This window comes from Melozone crissalis, unplaced genomic scaffold, assembly GCF_028551555.1.
Source record: "Melozone crissalis strain CALT ecotype California unplaced genomic scaffold, PUWL_Pcris_2 ptg000034l_1, whole genome shotgun sequence".
NCBI lineage: Eukaryota > Metazoa > Chordata > Aves > Passeriformes > Passerellidae > Melozone > Melozone crissalis.
In genome coordinates this window covers 3,154,873-3,180,332 of record NW_026535812.1, presented here as the reverse complement: position 1 = coordinate 3,180,332, position 25,460 = coordinate 3,154,873, and the positions used below count along the sequence as shown (strand labels likewise).

Sequence of the window (25,460 nt, the reverse complement as noted above, 5' to 3'; positions counted from 1 at the left end):
GTACCTTTTTCTGGGCAGCACAGCCCGAAAAAGGACAACCATTAACAAAGGATTAACCCTTAAAAACAATAACCTATTGCAGATTCATACACCTCATACATGATGCATAAATTCCATTCAAATACAGGATTCTGTGTGATCATCATCAACTTCTTCCTTCTGATCCTAACAGTGCCTTTGAGGTGGGAAGAAGTTTGTTTCTTCTGATAAGAGGCAATAAATTCTTTTTGTTTGAAAGATTTAGGTGTCCCAGGGCTGCTATCTGGTGTGAGTGCCTCATTTCTTTCTTTAGAAAATCTCACTAATGTAGTTCTTATTTTACCTACAAAAGTTACCTTTTAATTACAAGACTACATTTATTATATTATTAAAATGTTAATGCAGGCCTACTAATCAATACATCAAAATACATATGGTAAATACCTGTGTAGAGCCATATAATATGCACTTTTCACAAGTATGATTAAAGGACATGGGAAAAGAGAAGGTAGAATCAAAGCCACAGTTCAGAGGGTGATAGGTTTGCTATCTCTTGCTGGGATTTCTTGCAGCCCCAGGCTGCTTTTGTGAAATATTGAGGCAGAGAAGACCAGGAGGAGAAGGGTGAGATTGGCGTGTCTGTAGAGCGAGTGGAGATGCGTGCAGTGCCTCCGAGCCCGTTGTGTGTGTAGTAGGCAGCAGCGAGCACATGGGGCCCCGCATGCCTGGTGGCCACGCCGGCTGTGCCGCTCTGAGAGGCTCAGCGCCTCGGCAGGCACGCTCGGCAGCCCGCTCGCACCTGCTGCCGGCGCTGCGGGGACACTGGGGAGGCTGCGGGTTATTGCAGCCCCGAGAAACGTGAACGGTCTCTGGTTGGGGCTGCACGTTCGGAGAATGACTCACAGCTCTTCAGTTCTCGGTCTCAGAGTTGTTTATTGGATCTTATCTGTAAAAATTTTCCTCCTGTCCAGCTGAGGTCTGTCCAGCAGGACAGTCCCAGGCACTCTGCCTGCCCCTGTGGTGGTGTTACCTCTTTATGCTACAAATTACATATAACGTATTTACAATTACTTTCTAATACCTATCACCTATGTTAGACAATGAACTTCTACTCTAAACCAATCCCAAAGTGCCAGCATCACTGCAGAAGATGGAGGTAGAGAAGAAGAAGAAGAAAGGCTGGACACGTCCAAGTCCCTCCATCTTGTCCCCAAAACCCTCATTCCAAAAACCCCAAAATCTACCCCTTCACCCAGTGATAATTTTATTATTACACTACTTAAACCTCTGTGGCTTTCACGTCTCCATACAAAGCTGGTAATTTGCTCCACGGGTCATAATCAAATCCCCAGGTGTTCTGGGCTGTGTGCCAGGGTCTCTGAGCAGGGTCCTGGCAGCTCTGGACACCCAGAGGGATGCACTGAGTTCTGACAGGACACAGGCGGGCTCTGGGCCTCTGCTTTGTGTTCTGGGGGTACCTTCCAGTGCATATGGGGTCTTTGTCTGAATGGCTGTAGCTGTGATAAACAGGGCCAGGAGAGCAGCTCCTTTAAAAGGTCTTTATTAAAGCCAGCTCTGGGTGGAGAACCCAAGGGGTCGCACACACCATGACACTGAGGAGGAGGAGGAGCGCAGCTTTGTCTCTGGGCAGAGCTGGGGCTTCCATCCTCACCAGAGTCCTTAGGAAGACAACGTTGGCTCATAGTTTAGGGGGATCCTCCAAGCTGAGTACTATTAAATTATGGTGGCAGGACAGAATCTGGCTCTGGTCAAGAGTGGATGATTTCCTGTGGTTCTGCTGGGTTAAAATCATAGTTTATGTGCTGGTTTCTTGTTTTGAGAGGGTTCATATAGTTCCCACAGCCTCTCATTTAAATTCAGTCCAGGTGCAAGTCCTCCTGGGAGCAAGGGAAGTGGTTCCCGATGGAAAGGGGTGCAAATACAGAGTATGAGGGGGAGAGATACAAATACAGGGTAAAATAGTCACACTTAATAGTGGCAACTAAAGGCAAGTCCTAGAACTCTAACATTCAATATTTAACAACAGACCAATACTTCAAATTAAGACCCTATCAACTTCATTAACATCAACGAGCAATTACTACTCCGAAAAAGAGCTCTCATCTCCAGGGTTTCATTTGTCACATTTGCAAAGGGATTGCACCAGTAGGGAATCCTCTGACTTGGTCCTGTCCCCTGTGAGGGGTTCCTGAGGGACAGCAGCAATGCACTGAGTTTCAGTGAGCTGCCCAGCTGTGTTCTGTGTTTTCTTGCTTATCCACATATGAAAGGGAGGTTAGGAGAATTTGTGTGTGTCAAAGCTTTTGTAAAGTCAAGAAGTTTTTGTACAGATGTTCTCAGCTGCTGAGGATCTGCTGCTGAGGTAGTGTGTGGTAGTCCTAGAGGAGCCTTATAAGTTCTCTGATGTTTTTTGGTAGGCAACTTTGCTCGTAGAACACAATCAGAGGCAAGGCTAAATTTACCTTCCTCAACATATATAAGCACGGAATATGGTTTTCATTTTTCCTTAATTTTCTTAATTTTCCATAATTTCCTTAGTTTTCTCCCAATAGGAAGGAAAATTTTATTGAGGATGCTGAAGGGGTAGTGACTCAATATGTGGTTTACATGAGTGGACTGAAATACACAGAAAGCATTTCTGGGGGCAGGAGGATGAGGAGATTCTGCAGATGGTGTGAGCAGGCTGCAGAAGTTCTGTACAAGCAGTACCAGTGTTGATCCTGACAGGATTTGGTGGTGGGAAAGAAACTTCATCTGTATGCCAGAATGTCTGGGAAAGACTTTAGTTTTGCTTCCCTCTGTTTTTGAGCATACCATGGTGTTTCTTAACACTTGATTTTTCTTATAGGTAGAATAGTTAGAGATGGGCAGAGATTTCCTTGTATATAGATGGCTTTTTTTTTTCTTAAAGTAGAGCTGACTTTTTAAAGTAGAACCAAAGCTCCATTGCCTTTCTAACATCCTGTCCTGAAACAGAGGCAATTCACTGTTAAATAACACCTGCAATTGGTTGTAATTGAAGCTTAGGGAGACAAGATGAAGTGGTGAGGATGTCTAGTACTTGTCTTTTTTCTTGGTTTTGCTTCCTATCCTCCTTATTCCTTGCAGCTTTTGTATCTTAGTACAGTTTTTGTGCTTGACCTTATTACATGTACTTTTCTATTTCTGCTTGGTTTCTTTAATTGTACAAAGATCTTCAGTGTATAAAAGCACTTGCTTGATTCCAGTTACAGCTCTGCCATGGTTCTCCTGTGACTTGAGCTCTCATTTCAGTACTAACACACCCAACTCCTAGGACAAGTGCATGGTGTTTGTCAGGTTGCTGCACTTTTTGGAGAGGATTATTGCTGTGATGGGGACAAGAATTTCTTTGGCACAGCATCTTCCAGAAGGGGACTTTGATTCTGGCTGAAATTTTGAACAGGCTGTGGACCACAGCAATGTCTGAAGGGCAGCATTAGCCTGGAACTACGGTAAATGTGGTGAAAGTGTGTCTTTTTCTTAGAGAGGAGTAGTAGATATGCAGATATACTGCTTAATGGGGATGTCAGCAAATACTAAAGTTCATGTTTGAGATACTTTTAAATTGAGATACTCTTAAATCTAGTTTCAGCTAGAATAAAGGTGAGATATATGACTGGTGGGAGATTATTGTTCTCTCTTTTCTGTGACAACACTTGGCAATCTCAAATGCATAATTTTTCTCATTTTTTTTCAAAAGGAGCAAGAATTGACATGCTAATTTAGAGTTCTGATTATTGATGTTGTGCTTAATTGTCTCTCCAGTTCCACTTGGGAAGACAGTGGCATTTTCTGGTTACAAAGGAAATAAGGTGTTTTTTTAAAATTCACACTGCATACAAATAATTTTACATACCTTTAAGAAGGCACCTTTTTTTAAGACAGGAAGCTGGAAAGAAGGATGTCTAGAAATCAGCATGGGGCATGTGAAGGAGATGGTGTTTAGTGTCTGTAGAAGATGTCTCAGCACAGGCTGCCTTTTTTTTTTAATAGCAAATACCCAACTTGTTGGCAATTAAACCTGGCTCTGGGCCAAGTCTGTTATTCAAGGTGAAAGAACAAATTTGAGAGACAGTTTCTATTTGTTCTCAGGGATGATCAGATTCACTATGGATCTTGAGCACAGATGGTGGGTTTAACAGCACAATGAATATTTACCTGAGAGGGTAAAATGAGCTTTGTTTCTGGTCTGGCAGAAATGAGAATTTGGGGTGGTTTCTTACATTTATAAAGGGAAGAGACTTCAGTGGGTAATTATGCTGGGCATTGCTCAAGGAACCAATTCAGAAGTTAGGTTACAATAATAAATGCTTTTACCAGTAAAATCTGGTTGCATTTCCTCTCATCTTGTATTTGTAGTCTTTATAATTGTTCTTCACTTGTGGAAGACATATTTTGCATTATTTGACTTCTGTTGCATTATGAAATGAATTTGATTTCTCTTTTATAAAAAATTATCTTGCTTACAAAACCTGATATTCTTTTTTCTTTTTTTAATAGGAATATATTGATGACACTTTGAGATTTGGAAAGACCATGATTAGTACATTCATTGAGGTGAGTGTTTGATGCTGTACCCAAGAAAGTGATTTGTGATATCAGTTCTGAACTTAGGAGGGTGGGAGGTGTCTCTGTGGTTTTGTTATTGCTCTTTTGTGATCTTCCTTTAAAATGCAGTGTCAGAATGCCCAAAAACAGGGATCTTCAGGGCTTTACATTTCCAAAGAACCTGCTGCACAAATCATGAAGTGCATGGAAATGCTGTGGCTTCTCTAAATCTTCATGAAACTTGAATGTAGTGTAGTGTCAGTATCAAGTGCTGCATCTGAATTGTTTGTGCAGGTGTTTATTAATAGCTTCCATTTTTTTGATTGCTCTTGCAGGTGGTAAGGAACTTTCAATTATGAGGAAAATTTTGGGGTCCAGAAAACTTTTACTGTTTCTTAGAAAATCAGGATGATAGCTCAGGCAGAAAAGGGAAAATATTATGCTCCTAAACTTGAATTTAAAAAAGCAAATTGTGGTTTCCAATGGTATTTTTTGGTTAGCTGTGCTCTGCTTTGAAAATAAAGAAAAGTTGATTGTTATTGGAACAAAAAAAGGAAACATAATTAAAGGAGTATGGTGGAGGAATGTAATCTGTGATGTGAAGAAAATTTATAATGTGCTTTCATTAAATGTAATCTGATGATGCCACAGAACTGGCCCTAGCCAGGAAAGACAGATGATGTGGATAGTCCTGCAATATAGCAGTACAGATGGAATTGTAACTGAGATTTTGAGCATTAACACTACAATGTCTGTTTAGTCTAAATGATTGAGGAAAAAACCCAAGCAATCCTGTTTTTCTGTGGTTGGAAAATGTGATCTGAGTGGGTTCTAACACCTGCCTCTTTCCAATGCTGCAGGTGTGACTTCAGTTGTCTGCAGAAAGTGAAGCTGGTTCAGCTTGGTTTGCCTCCCATATCACAGGTGTGTTCCTACAGCAGGGTTTTCACTCCTTTCTAGTATCTGAAGTCTTCTGTGCCTAGAATAGAGATATGTCAGTGTGGAAGGAAATGAGGAAATGTCACAAGTTCTGTCTTCCTTGGGAACTGAACAAATTAGGTTTCCTTCTGTGGAAAACACTTTACTGGTGATGGCATCTGTAGATAAAGTCTTTTAGTGTTTTGGGACTTGGGCATACTCAATCACCTGTACATTTCCTCTGAAAAATAACAGAAAACAGGTGAAATTGGCTGCCTCTGATTCTGTTCAGACTGTTTTAAAGACAAGTCATTCAAACCAGGCATTTTGTTTCTGATAAAAATCCTGTTGGTGTAGATTTGCCTTACTTTCCATTAAATTGCAGAAAGGCTTATCATGAGAATTTTTAGTAGTTTACAAGGACAATTTTTCTTGATGTTTTAATGTCTTCTTAAATGTGTTAAATACATGAAACCAATAAGATACACAATTAAAATGGTACATGCTGCCAGTCTGAGTATATCCTCAAACTTAGACTTTTGAAAACTTTTTAAACTTTTTTTAATTGAAATTTTACAGGGAGTTGAGTTAGTGTAAAGGAATTGCAAGAGCTGTCTTTAAGCAGTTAAATCCTTTAAACAAGGATTTAACTGGTGCTGAAAGACATTCCACATTTTCAATGTTCAGGCTGAAAACTGTGAAATCTGCAAGTAGTTCTGGCTACAGCAATTTCTAATGCTTCTTCTGGTCAGAGATAAAGCCTATAATTTAAATCCTGTACTATCAGTTTGTGATAAAAACAGAAGCAAAACATTTCAAGAAGCAGTGCATACAGACTTCTATCATAATTTGAGTATTTTTAGAGCTTGCACTGGCTTCACAACGTCACACAGGACGGAATGTTGTGAATAAATTCTTCCTTTAGTCTGGCCAACACAAGTGTACTTCCAACAGTTGTAAGAGTTTGCAGCATGTTAAATTAAGGCTTGCTAGCGTGGGCTGCCTTCCAGAGTGCTTAGCCTGGGATTTGAACACTGTTCCAAACATTTCTTCTGTGTATTCAGATGAAGCACTTAGAATGATGTAATTGTCTGCCACACAAATGTTGGTCTTCTGAACTTCTGATTTTTATTCTACCATTTATTTGTCCCACATGGCAGTGGCATGCACCAGCAGATTTAGTTTCCTAGATTTCCTAGAAGAGCTTTGATTTTTTTTGTTTTTCATTGAAATTCCCATTGTTTCTCTTGAGAAACTTTTTATTAGGAAGAATCATAATGTTAATGGAGTTTGTTAGTACAGACTTTTGACCATAAAGAAACAGTTTTTCTACTGTGAGAGGGAGTGATCACTGAACAGATTTCCCAGAGAGACTATGGAATATCCATTTTTGGAGATAGCCAAAAGCCATCTCTTGGTGCTCCTGAGCAGCCTCTCCCAGGTGACTCTGCCTGAACAGGGAGCTGGACAAGGAACCTCCAGAAGGTTCTTTTGATCTCAATCCTTGTGTGAACTGAAATTTGATAACTTCCTTGGTAAAATCTTCAATGCTCTTACCAATCCTACTGTGACTGAGAGCCATAAAATGATATTGCAGCAAACTTGATGAGCATTGGAGCTCCTGCTGACCAGAGCACATCAGGCTCTGTGCCCTGCTGGGGCAGCCGGCCCTGTGTTCCCAGTGGCTGTGGCAGCCCATGCAGACTGTACACAGTGTGATACCACTCTGATTGTGAATCCTAAGGGTTATTTTATAGTGCAGAACATAGTATTACTTTAAAACTCTTATTTCAGAACAAAAGTCTTTAAAATGTAAATTTGTGTCTTCTTCCTCTGCTGTATGACAGTTTCATGTTTAACCAACATTTATCTGCATAGGAGTGACATAGCTGTGAGCATCTCTCTGGTATCTGTTTGAAGAGGACACTGTTGGGGGGCCCAGGTATTTCTTTTATATTTTATAGTTATAGAGGTGTCCGGACTCTGTAATGGTCAAAGATTTCCAGTAGAAGAGGATGAGACAAGAATTAAATGCATGTGGGAGACTCTGGACCTAGGCACCTCATGCTTTTGATGCTAGCTGGGAGGGAGCTTGATATACACTTTTGGCACCTTTTCATAGAAAAAACAGGTAAGAAACACACATAATTATTATCATTCATGCTAGTAGAAAGATGCTTTCCCTCCTTCTCCTCTAGAGCTTATGCAGAAAATATATTGTTCTGTGTTTGTTATCTTTAAACTGGGGTTTCAGTTATATATAAGTACTCATTTAGAGCAGTATTTTGGGTATAAATGGGGAGTTACCTTATTTGAAGCTAAAACAGTTTTCAGCCTTAAACCATACTTATTCTTAAATTTAGGTTTGAGTTTCTTCAGCAAAGAAACAATCTGGTTGGAAGCATCCTCACTGTGGGTGCCAGGGCCCTGATCTGATGCTGACTTCTTCCTGTGTAGGTGCTGCTATAAATTCAGGGTGGCACTTGGATGGTTCTGGAACAAGGCTGTGTCCTGATCAGTTCCCTTTGTAAAGTGGCACCTGAAAGCAGTGGTTAATGAAGATGACCCTTATAAGACAAATAACAGTCTTATGTTCAGGATTTTCTTGAGCTGAAAGGTGACTCCTGATCAAAAAGTTGTGAAATGAATATTGTGAAATTCAGATTTTATGGGAGCCTTTGTGATTTAGTAGATATTGATAATTTTATTGACATTGACATCTCATTGTTTGTTTAAAAAAAGAGCAAAACTTTTTCATGATTACTTGGAGTAAATTAAGTAGTGTACTAAAAAAGTTCCCTTTCTTTTTTTAATGAAAAAAATCTTGCAAGAAATTACTGAGCATCTTTCTTATTCTTTCCTATAATCTGGGAATATTGCCATCTTTTCTTTCCCCCCTTCCTAGAAAAGTCCTAGTGAAGGTATTCTGTTCATTGTTCTTGCCAGGAGAACACAAAGCTCTCAATGTTGAAGTTGCACAGTTGAACAAGTCACTTCTTGGATTATTGCTTGTTTGCCAACATTTTCTCTTAACGTTTTTCGACTCCCAAGCATTTAATTATTGTCTAATTGCACAGAGAGAATGCATTCATTGTAGATGTTAATTTTCAATCATATCTAGAATTGCATGATCTGGCTAAACCCTTGCTAGTTATTTGTCATCTAAATAAGAAAACTTTTATCATTTTGCAAAGCAAAAATCCAGAAGACGTTTGGAAGCCTTTGTTGTTGACAAGATCTTCAGTAAAATTTATCCTGACCATTAGGAATGTCTCCCATAAGTTCTAGTACAGTTAAGACTACCTGAATATTTACATGTCTGTAGGCATAAAATGTAGTGTGGTTCTTGCTTTTTTGGGAATATTTGGAATAAGTTGATAGTAGTTGCAAATTTAGACTCAAATAATGAGATGTTTGCCTCTTACTGAGTTCTTGAATTGGATAATTTTGACTCTGGATTGTTAGTTTCCTTTATATACCAGTACTAAATATGATAGTTTTTGTGTGAAAGGAAATCTGGGAAAATGTTCTCTGAATATAACCAGATCTCTGCTGAAACAATATTTTTTGGGTTTAAAGTTGCTGTTACAGAAGAAATCTCTCTCCTTGGTGTTCTACAACCCTTCTTAAGGGTGTTTTTCAAAACCAAGCTCAATTACTTGTTTTACCATTTGTCCATACATATTTTGGTGTGGTTTTTTGGCCATGTTCAAGTTCAGGCTGTTTCCTTTGTCTTACTGCAGAATAAAGGAGCAACTGTAGGTAATGAATAACCAGAAGACCTTTGCTGCATATCTAACCTGGCAAATCAATGCCTGCATTTAGTGCTCAGTGGAATTATGGTACCTTTCACACACTGCATCAGGATCTTAGAGAGCTCTAATCTTTGCTAGAGGCAATAGAATGGGTTTTTGTGGGCCAGTTGCTGTAAAATTAAGCTTAGCTGGTTCCAGTTTAATTTTAGGTAAGTTTTTATTTACAGAGTCAAAATAGACATCCCTTAAAAGTTTAGAAGGTGGAGCAGAAAATAAAAACCTGGCTTCTTTTGATATCAACCCTAAAAGAGCTCTTTGTGTCTCCATGTTGAGATGCTTACTGAACTTGGTATGGGATGTAATTACCTTCCTCAAACTGTTAACAAGAGAGAACCTCACACTGGGAAAACATGCAAGCTTTTGCCTTCCAGTGTTGTTTGGTTAGTGATTGGGCATTTATTCAAGCATATGAGTGGGATGAATACGTGAATTTATTCTGTCATTTTCCCTGAGATTAGTTTCAAAGATAATTAATCTCCCTGTGTGCTGTCTGACCGTCTGTGCTCCTGAAGTGTTCACAGAGTGCTGGTGTCTGCATGCAGATGTTCCACTTAAAGGCCTTTCTGTGCTCAGAGAGAAGTCTGGCCAGCTGCATCTCTTCTTATCTAAATTGCAGAGCATGGTGGTTCTGGAGGCTTATTGCCAGCCTGAGCTTTTTTCACAGTTACTCCTATCTCTTCTAAGACAATGTCTCCAAAGTTAGGGCATATATTAACATCATATTATAAATTTAAAAAGCACCAACATTCTCCCAGAGAGGTAAAGTCTTGTTTTAGACAGGCTTCCCTTTCTGCAGAAGCTCTTGCAAGTTTATCATAATATTTTTCTTGTTCCTTCCTCTTTACTCTTCCTGTATTCCTTACTCTGGTATGTGCCTCTGGCGCTGAGGCCTTTGAGATTTTGAAACTGAAGAAATTTTGTGCAAGACTGACTTTCAGTGACGTTAATCTTCCAGTCTTGGCTAGGAAAACCATTCCAGCTCATGCTGAGCCAGTTCTTTTTGAAACATACCTTTAAAGATGACAAACTTGTGTTTTCTCCATTACTCAAATACTCTTTTTATTTTGGTTTTTTTTTTTTTCCCTGGTTTGATTGTCTTTGTGATCCAAATTGTGGTCAGTATAATGTAGTTATTAGGTGTGGACAAAGCTGCAGAAGTTCTGGCATGTTGTTAGTTACAACCAAAAGTAACACGACTGAATTGCTTCTTGACACAAATTTCTGCCAGGTATCAAGAGGAAAAAAATTCACATAGTGTCTCCTCAAGGGTCAGTATCTATTTCTTTTATATTGGTGACTCTCTTAATTTGTACTCATTGCTGAAAATAAAAATGATTTTTAAAACCCTAAAAGCTTGACTGTCATTGAATCGATCAACTCTTGTTTCAGGAATTACAGGAAATTCCTCAAAAGTTATTGGATAGCATACAGATTTATTTATTTATTTTGGGAACAATTCTCTCCCACCTAAGGAAACACTGCTGAAGTTTCCTACAAATACCTGGCAGAAGCTAGCCTGGGTGTCATGGAAAGAAGGGAGGAGATGAGACAATAGATGGTATTTGGAGGTGGAAAAAATTACTCACCAGTGGTTTAACAACTCAGAATTTCAAACTGTAAGACTCTACACACTAGCTATGGCACATTTTCATTGCCTCTTAGACTTCCAAAGATTACAAAAAATACTTTTGGAAAATAATTTTCCAAGGAAAGGTTGTGTCAAAGAAGTGTTTGTGAACAATTCTCATGGCTGGAAATACTACAGCACATGTAATCCTCTCTGGCATCAGAATTCAGGAGAAGAGGTTTCTTGTGCCCAAAGACTAAAACACAAAATATTTACATTCATTGTTCTTCCTATAAATAGCACAATTTTACTGCATTACTGCTATGTTGGGCTAATTACCTTCAGAGAATTTAGGGCTATTCTGAGACTCTGTCTTTGGTAGTTCAGGCTTATAAACCTATCAGTAGTGATTTACATAGTTTTCTTTATGGGAGTAAGTATAGCAGCCCAAAGTTGGGGTTTTTTTTATTTTGCGAGAACTCTTTTCCCCTATCTCTAAAGAAAACATCATTTCCTAACAGATACAGTGGTGTTTTGATTATGGTAATTTTTTTGTCTCATGTATCTAAAGCTCTTTCTAAGTAGCATTTTGTCAGGGAAACAGGAGGAAACTCCAATGTTGGGTACAGACTATAGGATGAGAAACTGTAGATCTTGCCTTACATTTGGACACCTCGGGCCTCCTTTAAGGTGATGCTGTGAGTGCATTTTTTCTTAAAGCTTCATTTGAACTGTGATGGGGTTAATTACCTTCACTCATGGAATTCTGCATCAGGCTTTACAACCTGGGTGTACTCTGAGAAATAACAGGATAAATGACACTGGGAAATGGCTTTGGGGAGTGGCTGCAGTTATTTAAGCAGCCATGCTCTGATTTACACAGCAGTGGGAAGAGCAGCCCCTGGGTGCAAATGGATCAACACGTTTATGTGTGAAATGAATTTGTACAGAATCCTACAAGATAGCCTTACAAATAGGGCTAAATACTTTAGAGAAATATGTGAAAAACACTGATCACTTGTTTTTAAATTTTTAAAAGTTTAATAGTAATGAAATGGTTATAAAAATAGTAATATAATTAGAATAATAAAAATTTGAATAATTTGGATTACGACAAATGAGACAATAAAAACAAAGAGTTATGGACCTCTCAGTACCTTTTTTTGGGCAAAATAAGCCCAAACAAGGCCCCATGTTAACAGAGGATTAACCCTTGAAAACAGCAGCCTGTTGCATATTCATACACCTCATACATGATGCATAAATTCCATTCAAACACAGGATTCTGTCTGGTCATCATCAGCTTCTTCCTCTGAATCCTGACAGCATGTTCAGGGCTGAGCAAGGCAGGAAGAAGTTCATTTCTTCTGATAATAAAGCAATAAGTTCTCTTTCTCTGAAGGATTCAGGTGTACTGTGGCTGCTATCTGGTGCAAGTCCTTTATTTAAAAAGTAATTTACATAGCATAGTTTCTATTTTAACATTTTGTTAAAACCTAAAACTATGTTTAACGCACTACTTAACAAAATTAACACAGCATAACTTTCTAACATAACACATATAATATTCATTTTAATGTTTGCAAAAAGCCAATCATAAAATACATGCATTTTTCACAAATGGAGCTATCAAAGATGCATTGTAGTAGGACTCACAAGAAGTAATTTTAGATTATTGGCTTTAAGGCCATAAGCCTTATGTGTATGAGTATGCTACAGGCTGTTACTTTAAAGGGTTAATCCTCTTTTAACATGGGTCCTATTTTGGACTTATTTTGCCCAAAAAAAGGTACTGGGACATCTGTATCTCTTAGGCCAGCATGGTGTGGCTAAAGCTGATAGACCAAAAAAAGCTTAGAGTGTATTGTAATTAGGAAATAGTTGATTTCTGCTTGTGATGGCATGAATTATAACATCTGTATTGTCTCACCCTTCACATGAGACTGAAAATGGAATGAAAGTGTTTAAAATGCCTCTCAGTTGCCCCATCTCTGGGTCAGAAAAGAGCTTAATCTGACACATTTCTAGAGCAGTACCAGGAGGTTTGTCCATGCAGGAATTCCTATTCCATGCTGGCTCTCAGGGCTGCTTTTGGTCCCTGTCACAGCCAGCCAGGCTGGCTGAGCTCAGCTGTGGCCCTGCTGGACACAGAGCTTCTCTCAGTGTCCCCAGAGGGCAGGGCAAGTGTCAGCTCCTTGTGGCACTGAGATTAGATCAGAGATGAACTATCTGACCCGGTTAATCATTGGCCACCAGAGAATGTGCCATTGTGACATAATCCTGCAGTTTCAGCTCAGAGCAAATGCTCTTTTATCGTGCTCTGGTTATGTAATCCCCAAGACAGAAGTGGTTAACCTTAGTCCAGGAAAAAACTGTCAGAGCTCCTGAGGGGTAATTCAGTGCCTGGATATGGCAGCATCACAGGAGGTCTGGTTTATCTGCATTAAAATACCTGAAGGAATACCTGCAGAAGGAAAAAGTATATTTTACTCTACTGAAAGGCATTTTTCTAAGTGAATTATGATAATATAATTCACTTAGAAAAAATACAATATAATACAATATAATACAATATAATGTAATATAATGTAATATAATGTAATATATATATAGTTTTCCAAGTGAATGATAATATAATTCACTTAGAAAAAGACATGATATATATTATATATAATATAAAATATATATAATATATTCTATTTAATATAGAATATATTATATGTATTTTCTATATCTCATATATTATACATATTAGGTATTTTATATGTAATAGATATTAATATATATGTTATATATTATATATGATATAATTTTCAAGTGAATTATAATAATATAATTCACTCGTGAATTATACACACCTATAATTATTCACCTATAATTCCCTTGTGAATAAACTTGTAAGGAAAGAAAATTATTTATATCTTTATACAATTAGAGATAGCTTAAGTGAATGTCCTTAAACTATACTTTTAAATGAAAGCAGATATCTTGCATATTATTTTGACCAGATGAGGAGACATGTAGTGTTTTCTGGAAAATGCAAAATAAATGTAAAATGCCTGGAAAAACATCAATTAGAAGGGTAAGAAAATAGCTTCCATGTGGTGTTGCTTTGGAGGGAGTTGAATCATGGTGTGTTTTAAATTACTGTTGTGAATGTTTTCCATTACAGTCTTTTCTTAAATACCTAAATATTTATTTATTTGTGTTGAAGACAGAACTGCTGCAGTTAATATTAACAAAACTTGGTTGTTAATTTTTTTATTGACTGTCATTCCTGTCAAAGTTTCATTAGTTAATAATTGTAATGGTGAATATTTTAAAGGAACAAAGAGGAAGGAACATACATGGTTCTGTTGTCATGAAAACAACAGAGATTCTCAACAAAGAATCTTAGTTCATAGTTTTACACTCTTGTCTCTGACTTGCTGAAATGGATGAGGATGTGAGTCATATTAAATATGATCTTTTTAAAACATAAATAAAGTTGAACTGCTCTCCAGTACTTCTCTTTTGATGATACTTCAATATTGGTCTGCCCTTGATTCCCCTCTGTATACACTCTGATTGTTGAGCCTGATGCATCAGAATTTGGTTTAAAGCAAGGATATGGGGTGGTTTTTGTTTTAACCTTCCTTTTCCAAGCAATTTTTATCATTCCCCCCAAATTAGTGGGAATTAGAAGATAAAATTCTTCTCAGGGTTATTCATGCATTAGAATTTTTGGTGGTGGTGATTTAGGTGTGTTTGTGTGTTTAGTTTCCCTGTTCCTGCTGCATGTTCTGTCTGCTCACCTACATGGCTTTTGTATAAAGAAAGTAATGAAGAGTACAGTAATGTTCCTTCCCAACTGATCTTAAAAAAAACAAACCCCAATATAAAACAGAAGACCAACACAAATTACCTCCAAACCAAACAAGCAATGCTCTGATGTCTAAATAGAATTTTTTTCCTTTATCAAGGTAAACTGAAAATCATAATAGCTATAATACAAATCTAGGCAGCAATACTGACAAGTATTAAGGAAGAAAATAGAAAACAAGGGTATATGTGATCTTTTCAGGAGTTTTTCCATGTTTCCCTTCAACTTACTTTCTTATGTGTGGGTTTTTACTAAAAAATAAATACCTTTTTTATGATAAAACATTGTGAGATTTTTTCAATTTAACTGAAACATTTCACCATGCAAATGCTGAATTTATTAACCAAGCATGTCATTTTTTACTTTGTTCAGTCAGTGCAAATTCCAGTTTGTCAGCAAGGCAAACAAGAAAATAATTTTTTTTTCTTCCTTCCCTTCCTCCTCAGATTTGTGCATCTGTACTTCCAAACAGAGTTTATACAGAGGGAAAATTCTCAATATGGCTTGATTTGCTCTTGGTCTTGGCAGTGTTTCTGATGAGTGTCCCACGGACCCTGTCAAGTTCTGGAGGCTCTCCTCTAGCACTGAGGAGCAGAACCCTGAGCAGCCGCCTGGCTTCAGTGGAAACCTTTCTCCATCCTTGTCCTTAAAAGAGCAGCTCAAGATGAGTGACTATCCTGGACTGCCCACTGACCACAGCCAGATGATTGCTGAAGACTCAGAAATTCAAGCAAAGCCTGAACACTCTCATGAAGTTCTTCAGGAAGATATTGAAATGAGCAGTGGCTCCAGTGGCAATGACTCCAGTGGCAATGACTCCAGTGGCAATGACACAAATGAAAACTATTCAAGTGGGCATGATTCTCATGGTCATGAATCTGATGAAAATGGGAAGGATTCAGCAATGCTCATGGAATCTTCAGACTGTCATAAAAGGTAGTAGCTCTTAGTAAATACATTTCGCTTTTATTTTTGCCCCTATAGACTTTTTACATTTGAATCAATATTTCTGAATAATAACTAAGGTGTAAAGCCTCTTCAGCAGGGAGCTGAGTGTGCTGCTTTAAGCTGTACTCTCATGTGGTGTAAATTTTGTAGTATAAATCTTAAAGAAAAAGTCTCTGGTGTTGGTGTTTGCATTGTCAGCATAATTTGCATATTTCTTCTCATCACTGAGTGTTTAACTTGCCTTATTTATTTATTTTCTTGTAAACTAACTTCTGTAATTATATGTCAAAACCTGTCAGTTAATTCTTATGTGTGAGGGTACAACCCTGCTGTTTTAATCTTTTCAGCATTAGTTTTCTGGACAGAGCAAAGCTGTGTTAAGAACCATCTCTCTAGTAGTCCTGTGAGACCAGGGTGTTGGGACTCAGTGATCCTTATGGCTCCTTTCCCACTCAAGCTGTTCTGTGCTGCTTAGATAAATATTTACAGCTTTAGTGCCCATTTGTTGTACCATGCAGAAGCTTTTAAAATTTGGGGTTGGAATTTTGGGGTTTTTGTGTTGTTGGAGTGATTTCTTTTGTGGGGTTTTTTGGTGGGTTTTTTTGGTGGTTTTTTGGGTTTTTTTTTTTTTTTTTTTTTGAGGTAGCCAGTTATTAATAGGAAAATAAAAAGCTACAATGAACAAAAGTTTTTTGTTAGGTTTTCAAATATTAATCTTTTTCTCTTTTGCTTGTTCCAGTTCAAGCTCAAATGCATTCAGTCTGATGATTGCAAACTCTGAACACAATCAGTCCAGCAGTGGATGCAGGTAAATTAATGGGCATCTATTTCTCAGTAATATGCTAAATGCTGAAAACTAAATAATGTCGTATTTTGGTTTTTTTGTTTTGTTTTGCCTCAACCTAGATGACTACACAAGAAATCCTGTCTTTGATTTCTTCCTGTCCATAATCAGTAGCATCTCATATTAACCACTTGATTAAATTAGAGCTTTTTGTTGCTGTTCCATGTGAGTTGTGTGGTAACCTTTGAAGTTATGTTACTTTATTTTGATTTGGTAGCTTAAGTCTGTAATTTTGTTTTTTTAGGGGTCCCTTTGAATAATGCTGAGGTTTTGTAGCTTTGAATTTTTTTTTTGCTCTTCAGAATTTAATCTGAACTTGGTGGTGTGTTAACTTCAGAATCCACCATTGAGCTGGGTTTTCCCTGGTGTCCAGCACCTGTATCACCTGCTCTCCTGTGTTCCATTTGCTGGGATTCAAGGCCCCAGGGTGTAAGGATAAATGATTCACAAACCCCAGCTGCAGGAATGAATCCCTCTGTATGAACTCTGCTTTTGTTCCTGATAGCCTTGAAGGCTCATATTTAGACTCTTCAGAGTACCCTGCTGTATTTGTTTTAAGTCAACTTTTTTACGTCAAGTTGGTGACTAAGTCAACTAAGTTGACTTTTTTAAAGTCAACTTTTAAATCAGATCAGGAGATGAAAGCCTGGTCCTGAGCAGATCAAAGATATCTAGCTAGAGCATCTTGATGTTAAGGCCCATATCTAAGAATTGCCTACATGATGTGTTTCTACCTGATGCAGCTCCTAGAAAAGTGCAAATTCAAATTATTCCCATGCACCATTTGGTGTGTGTTCACCATATTTTCTGTGTCTGCCTTGCATGCACCTGTAGATTTTGTTTCATGCTGTATTTGCAACTGGAAATTGTGATCCAGACTTTATGTTGCTTAGTGTGGAAGAGTGAACCAAAGGCATTTCTTAATCTTTGTTTCCCATTGATTTAGTTTTCTTCTCTGTGAAATTTTGGAGGGTTTAGTTGCTACAGTTTTTTTGGTGTTTCAGTTTTAAATTTTATTAATAGCTCTCTGCCCAGAAATAATTAAGAATCCAGATGGTAGTGTGTTCTCCCCAGCCATCAGGGTTATAGAGCAAAATCTGATCATTTGGGAATGGAAGACTGAAGATATCTAGAGAATGATCTTCAAAGAGAAGACTAAAGTAGTCTGACAAACTCCTTACCTTTGTAGGCTTAATCTTTTATTCAGACTACTGGGGTTTGCATTCAGTATCGGTGCCAACCAACGACTCTAGTTTAATATCTGTAGGTACCTTTCCAATTTGCTGTCCACAAAAAGCAAAATTAAAAACTCCTATCTTTATAAACTTGCTTATTCTGTCCTGTGGCTGCCTGCTGTGCCTGATGCTCCTGCTCTCTGGAAAAACATTCTGGAGTTGTGTAACTTATTTTCCAAAAATGTCCACCTTTTGTATTTGCTGCTGCTGTAGGCTGATTTGGAAAGGTTTTTTTTCCTTGCAGAAGAATCTGACCAGTCTCATGAAGCAGCCTGTACTCTGAGAGTACAAACCAGCAGTATGCTCAGTTATTTCATAATCTTTCCTCTCTCTTTTTCCCTACTGCCAGCATGAAGGGTTCTTCTGTGAAACTCTGTTAACAAAGCCCTGTTTGATTGCAGCAGTCCAAACTGTCAAGCCACGTTGTACACATGATTTTAATACACAGCATGAACATCATGTTTCCCAAGGGAGTGCTACGGTCTTTTGTTTGATCTCTTGCCATTATTTCTTGGTACAAAATGACCAGTGAGTAAATGAACGCTGCGTGTCTCACAGTGCTCTGTGATGGAAGCAAGAACAATGTGTATTCTCTAGCACAGCTTTGTCACTTTGCAAGCATTTTTGGTGAAATACACCCAACACCTGTCAGATGATTTATCTACCTTTTCAAGCACTTAAAACTTCTCAGAAAAATGATCACAAATCCTCTTGAAAATTACTTGGCAGCTGAAGCAGCTTTTCTGGCCACTTCAGTCAGGCGGTGCAGTTGCCAGGACTGTTGTTTCCACAGCAGTGCCCAGGGTAACTTCTTGCAGATTGCCAGCCATGACAATCAGGTGTTAAGAAAAGACCTTCCTTTGGAAGGGAAAAAAATTTCAGGAATATTTAAGAACAGCTCTACAATCCTCTTGATCATTGTGAATGATCAGCTTTTAAAATCTCCAATGTGAAAGGCAAGGTGATTTATCATTTTAACTCCTTCCTACCCATCTGCCATCCATCTTTGCTACCCTCTCCCTCACTTCCCTCACCTCCTTTTCTCTTCCTTTGTGACTGTATCAGCACCTCTCAATAATGGGGAGAGATCCCAGGAACTGCAAAGGAAGGTCATGACTTTCTGATATTGGCAATGATGGTCTCTGTAGTTTGTCCTTGTCCACTGGGACAGCTCTTCTGAACAAGCACCTGAGACCTGTGAATGCAGCTGCAGTCTCCAGCCTCCTCTGATTCTTTTCCTTACAAATTTAGTCAGAGTTTCCTCATCTTATTTAATGTGTTGCCATGCTTAGATGGGATGGATTGGTTCAAAGGATTTCTCCATTTGTTTTGTTAACTTGGTGCTCTCCCACTGCCATTCCCTTTTCAGGGACTTTTCTTAAGGGAACCTGCTTGAACAGGAGGTGAAGAGTTGAATGGACCTCCTGCTTCTCTCCTTTGGAGTCCATGAACATTTCTGAGTTTGATTTTGAAAGGAGCTAAGGAAAATACCACTAAAAAGGGAGGAGGGGAACTGTGGTAAAAAAAATTTAAAATTCTGTTGTGCTTGGACATATGTACTGTTGCACATACAGAGTCCATTTTACAATTACATTCCATGTGGTGGTAAATCTTTCATTTTAAATGGTCACATAAGAATTTCCTTAAGTTCTGGAACATGACACTGAGTGAGTACTGGCAAAGTTAATGAGGCTGGTGATAGAAACTGATGTTGGTGATAAATGCCAGAGTGTGTTTGGGCTTCTCTGAGGATGATGTGTCACTTCAAGCATTCAAGTGATGTTGTGGTTTTTGTTTTTCATCTTACAGTAGTGAGCAGTCCACTAAAGCCAAAACACAAAAGGAATTGCTGAAAACACTGCAGGAGCTGAAGGCTCACCTTCCTTCTGAGAAGAGAGTGAAAGGCAAATCCAGTGTCCTAACAACATTGAAATATGCCCTTAAAAGCATCAAACAAGTTAAAGGTAATAAAGTATGATACTGCCTAGATAATGCCAACCTGGCTAAAGTGAAACTTTCAAAATAGGAGTTTCAATAAACATAGCCCTACAAAGAGAGCTGTACTATGACTGGAAACCTTCCTTACCAGATATTTTCATGTTGTTCCTATTTGTTGGCTTTGTTAATTTTTGTTCCTTTGGGAGTTGAAGCAGCTCTCTAGAGGCTTGATGTTTTAGTGCTGTTTGGTTGAGTTAGAAAATTGATTTGAAAACAATTTACAGTTTCATACTGTTTGAGCTGTCAGACTACAATATGTGACCATTCATATATGGGTAGATTAAGATGTGTACTTTTGTTTGAGTTACTGATTAGGAAACTTTACCAGGGAAAATGATGTATTTGGAATAGTGCCTAGATTTCCCAACTGCCAACTTCACAACTTCTGCATTTATGCCAAAAAATATTTTTGCCATTTACTGCTTCTGGGCTGGGTGTTTATTGATAATCTTGATTATAAATTGTTTGTTGTTCTCATGTAGCCAATGAGGAATATTACCAGTTGTTGATGATTAATGAATCCCAACCTGCTGGTCTCAATGTATCATCTTACACAGTGGAAGAAGTGGAGACTATAACCTCAGAATACATCATGAAAAATGCGGTGAGTATGGTGCCCTGAGTCTCAGTGTGGATGGAAAATGTTTCCTGGAACTGGAATTCTCAGGCATGCCTCCTTCTTACAAGGGAAGGGTTGGTAGCTAGGCCACAAAGCTGAAGAAAGTGCCTTTTGCCCCTAAGGGGATGTTAAGAAACTCTGAACCTTTTCAGATTTTACAAACTTGTTTCTGTTGGTTAGGTGGGAAATAAGAAGCTTGACCTCCCTGATCCTCTGAATAGTTCCTCGTGCCTGGAGGTGGTGGTGTGACAAATCTCTGTGTCCATGTGAAACACGTCATTAGGTTTCATTTCAGTGCAATTGCAAAAGTTGGAGAGTTAAATTTTTCCAAATTTTGCTCGAGGCACACAGTGAATCACTTCAGCTTATTCTTATACTAGGGGCTATTTGATGTTTCACCAGTTTTGTGTTAGTGTGACTGAAGAGTGACAAAAGTATTGGAATCACTGTGTCCTTTCCTGTGGGATTTGTCTGGTCTTTGCAACTGGTACAGGCTTTCTGTGGGGTCCAGTGATGCTGTGTTCTCATAGAGACAAGAAGAGCTAGGACCATCACTGGAGTTCTAGCAGTGAAATGATAACCTGAATGATTTTTTAAAATTATATTTATTTCCATATTATTAGTATTTTAGGAATAAGTTATGGAGTCTTCAAAAAATAATGGCATCTAAATGTATTGGACTATCTTCTATTTTTTTGAGCTGCAACCTCTAAAGTCTGAACTCTCTAAAACAAGAGCATGGTGGGGGATGTTCCATAGCTTGAAGTAGATGGGTTTTGTTGAACCTGTGAATAGTAAAGACTGCCCACAAGGTGAAATAAATAGGAAGTGCAGAGTACAACTGAGAAATTTAGCCAAATACCATAAACATTGTTCAATTAATGATTATCTGTTTGTGAAAGCTGTGTTGTGCTGGCAGCTCTTCAGTTCCTGTGCAGTGTTTGTGAATGCAGCACTCAGGGTTGTGACGCAGGGAGCTCCTCTGTGGCAGGAAGAGAAACAATACAAGTGTGTGGGACTTCTTCCCAGCTGTATACTCATTATTTTTTACAAGTGGTTTAGAGCCCTTTTTTCACTTTTTGTGGCTGGACCACCTAACACAAACAGCCTTTCAAAAACACCTGAGTGTCATACATGTAAATCATGTCTGTAAAAAGCACAGGGAAAATGTGAAGTTATATAGCTGGAAGGTCATTAATTCTTAATTTGTAAATTCATTCTGCATCACAGAACTGTAGGCAATGATATTTAGGGCTTGTAACTCAGTAAATAGTAGTGTATTATTCTTACTGCATAATTGAAAAATATTCTGTGTCTACTTAATGAGCAGATTCATTGTGTTCAATATCTGTAATAAAATTAGATTTCCTTAATTCTCATTTTGAACTTACTGATGTTTTTATATCTTAAATCTTTTTCTCAGAAATACATGCTGCACTGAAGAATCTTTCAAACAGTCTAAATAATTTGAGATTTTTGTTTTCAGGATATGTTTGCTGTAGCTGTTTCTTTGATAACTGGGAAAATTTTATACATCTCTGATCAAGCTGCTTCTATTCTCCGCTGCAAGAGGGGCTATTTTAAAAATGCCAAATTTGTGGAGTTCTTGGCACCTCAGGATGTCAGTGTGTTCTATACTTCTACCACTCCATACAGATTGCCATCATGGAACATCTGCAATAGAGCTGGTGAGTGGGCTCAGCAGCAGATACTCCTCTGACCTTCTTGCAGTCACACAAATTTAAATACTGATTTTGAATGTCCTTCCATCCTTCCCCATGACTTCTTGAGGGTATAGCACAGGGGCATTATTAGAACACCTCTGAACAGCTCTAGGTGTACAAATCTATTCTGTAAATCAGCAAGACTTGTCTCTTGGTTAAAAGTCTTCTCAATGTCACTATTTATCAGTTCTCATTCCTCTTTCAGCCAGATGATGAATGAAATCAAAGTAGGAATTCATGCTGAATGGTGAATTTACTTTCCACTTGTACTAGCAATCAAATGAAAACAAACTTTCTTCACATTTTCTCTTCCTCAAGTGTAAAGGGGACAATACTCTGTCTCCTTCCTTTTAAAATAGATTTGAATACTGGACACCTTGATTATGGTGTAGAAAAAGGTATTTCAGCTGTCATCACTGACACTCACCAAGTGTAATCACAGCTCTCTTCTTCTAGCCTTAGAAAAATTATATTAGGATAATTAATGGTGAAGGATCACATGTCTCAGGGCACTTGATATTTGTTTGTGGTAGGATTGTTTTACTCATGTACCTGCAGCTGTTAGTAATTGAGAAATATCTGCCAACTGTTTCAACTAAATACTTGAAATTCAGGGTCTGCTCTAAATGTTTGAAATTCCAATGCATTGCATGCTAAATCTGTGAAGTAAAGCCGGGGTGTGAACCATATTTAATCTGAAAAAACAGTCAGCAGTAAACATGTGCTAAGCAATGCAAACATAAAGCAGGTCAAAAGGGACCTTGTGAGGTCTCCAGTGCAACCTCTGGCTCAAAACAGGGTCAGTGGTAAATGATATATAATCCTAATTACTCAGTTAGGCAGGAGGTTTTTTACATTTTCTGTAGCTTTATTATGTTTGTGTACAGCTTCAAATTTAAAAAATGCAGCAAGTAGAAGTGTGCACACTCTTTCATGTATTTGTTGCCAAACAGTATAATATCCAAAATATTGTGCACTGGAGGCCTTTGAAATGCCAGAGCTTCCCTTGGGAATCAGTGTGTGGCTACTCTGGAAAAGGAGGGAAATTAGCTTAAAACATGAGAAGAAGTCTTCAGGAAAAAGAGAGAAGAGGAGTGCTAGAATTGTATTTGGTGGTCAGATTTGGGATCCTAGATAAGCAAACATTTTTGATCATTGGTATAAAGTACTGTGAAAATGCTGATAAGAGTAAGCAGCTCAAACTGGAGAGCTGTTTAGATATGTTTAAGAAAAACACTTGATAAACAAAGAGCTCTGATTCACATGCCAGCCTCAGAATCTGAGTGATGTTCAGATTGAGTTGCTTATGATGTACATTGTTTAACCAATACATATGGAGAGTTCAGGGAAAACTTAAACTTTAAAAAAATGTATTATCTAAGGAAAACTTCTTACACTAAATATCATCATCTTCTAGTAATTTGTAACTTGTTATGAAATGTGTTTAATATTTCTAGAGTCTTCCACCCAGGATTGCATGGAAGAGAAATCTTTTTTCTGTCGCATCAGGTAAGACAATATTGTAAAGCTTAGTGCTGTGTTATGAAACCAAGCATTACATAAGTATTTGACTTTTATGAGAACCATATGGTTTGAACATTTCATGCTTTTTCACAATGTGATTGTGAAGCAAAACATATGCACATCCTTGAGTTGATGAGCTGTAGCAGCTACAGAGAAAACTGAATTGATTTCGGAAGTTCCATCTTGGGAGTTAATCCCTGTGAGTATTGACCTTTGTGCCATAAAGGGAGGTGGTACAGCATCTCCTCCTGCTCTGGAAAGCCTTTGGGTCATGGAAATAGAACTGTTCAGCACCTGCCTCAGTCTCCTTCATTCTAAAAACCAATGGCTGAGATTTATCTCTGGTATCCCATAGGAAGATACTCCTAGGTTACTTCACTTGTCTCTTTTGTCCTCTGTTTAATAGAGGACACAATCCTTTGGTTTGCTTTTCTTCCTTCTTTTCCTGCCCCAATCACTCTTCTTTAGTTTTGGGGTTTTTTTATTTATTTAGGAAAAGCTGGCAACTTAGTTCATGGTCTTTCTTGTGCACTTTGATTTCTTGATGCTTACTACCTCTCTGGCAGCATTTCTGAAGCAAAAATAGGGGATCCAATTATTTAATTACTTCTGGAGTAAATAAATACTTATTATCGAGGTATGAATAAACTTGAAATGAATTGGAGGTACTGCAGAGCTCCAGAGTGTTGCATTGGATGTGCTGTAGAAGTACTGCTGGTGTTACTGGAGATTTATTGTCCAATAAACACTGGTTTCAAAAGCTTTACTTTTATTTAGCTCTGCTGTTATAAACTTATTACAACTGATGCTTCTTTGGTCGCTGTGTAAATGGTTGTTTTCATTACTATGTTTGCATTCTGGTTAAGCAAACACCTGTTATTACATATTGAGTCTTCACTGCTTCTAAGCTGGAATAAATATTGATTAAAAGATGACCTTTGTGTTAACTCAGGGGATATAGCAGCCTTCATAAAAAAGCCCTGTAAACTCATCCCTCTGAAGGAGAACAAAGCAACTTAATGTATTTTGTGAGCTGGTTTTCTGTCAGACTCCCATGTAATTCTGCTGTGGGTATTGTTTCAGGCAGTAGAGAGAACAGCGGAATCTTTATGAAGTTGGTATGCAAAGGATACCATCAGAATGAGGTTCTCTTCCACCAAAAAAAAAAAATCAAGCTAAGATCTTGGGTGCTATATTAGTAGCTAACATGCAGTTCTTGTGTCATGAGGGAAATACAATGCATAAATTAAAATTGTGTTCAGTGTAAGATGAATCTGTTGAAATAATTAACTCTCTTTAATTATTAGTGCGGGAAAGGAGCGGGAAAATGAGATTTGCTATCACCCATTCCGCATGACTCCCTACCTGATCAAAGTGCAAGACCCAGAAATAGCAGAAGACCAGCTCTGCTGTGTGTTGCTTGCAGAAAAAGTCCATTCTGGTTATGAAGGTAATCCTTGAGTGCACAAAGACTAGCTTGCTTTCCTAAAAGTAAGATGTGTTCAAGCTTTATTAAAATGAAAGAGAATTGTTTCTGTTCTCTGTCCTTGCTGCTTTCCTGTATGCTCTTGGCCAGAATTTTAGACTGGCAGCTTGAAGTACTATATATGCAAAACCCCCAGTTGCTAATATGCTTTTATTTTTCTCTCAGCACCCAGAATTCCTCCTGACAAAAGGATTTTTACAACTACGCACACACCGACCTGTTTGTTTCAGGATGTAGATGAAAGGTAACTTACAGAAATTCTTTTTAAATTTACTCATGAGCAAGCTCTCCAACATCTTTGCAGGATTTAAGGTGTCTATATGGGGTTAAAAATTATGCAACTACTGAAGG

General features: G+C 38.1%; 1 protein-coding gene across 5 annotated transcripts in view; it reads left to right on the top strand.

Moving 5' to 3' along the window:
- PER2 (period circadian regulator 2) overlaps positions 1–25,460 on the top strand; it is a 48,865-nt gene that overhangs the window by 4,021 nt on the left and 19,384 nt on the right. For 2 of the 5 annotated variants that reach the window (XM_054282377.1, XM_054282374.1), the window contains exons 2-12: positions 4,522–4,578; positions 5,430–5,493; positions 7,458–7,618; positions 15,178–15,667; positions 16,419–16,487; positions 19,568–19,722; positions 20,239–20,360; positions 21,862–22,063; positions 23,557–23,608; positions 24,931–25,073; positions 25,275–25,353. In XM_054282377.1, the coding sequence (XP_054138352.1) occupies positions 15,396–15,667; positions 16,419–16,487; positions 19,568–19,722; positions 20,239–20,360; positions 21,862–22,063; positions 23,557–23,608; positions 24,931–25,073; positions 25,275–25,353 (1,094 nt within the window). In that variant the 5' untranslated portion in view covers positions 4,522–4,578; positions 5,430–5,493; positions 7,458–7,618; positions 15,178–15,395. Of the gene's footprint in view, positions 1–4,521; positions 4,579–5,429; positions 5,494–7,365; positions 7,619–15,177; positions 15,668–16,418; positions 16,488–19,567; positions 19,723–20,238; positions 20,361–21,861; positions 22,064–23,556; positions 23,609–24,930; positions 25,074–25,274; positions 25,354–25,460 lie in introns of all 5 variants that reach the window. The other 3 variants (XM_054282378.1, XM_054282379.1, XM_054282375.1) reach the window with 3 other exon arrangements.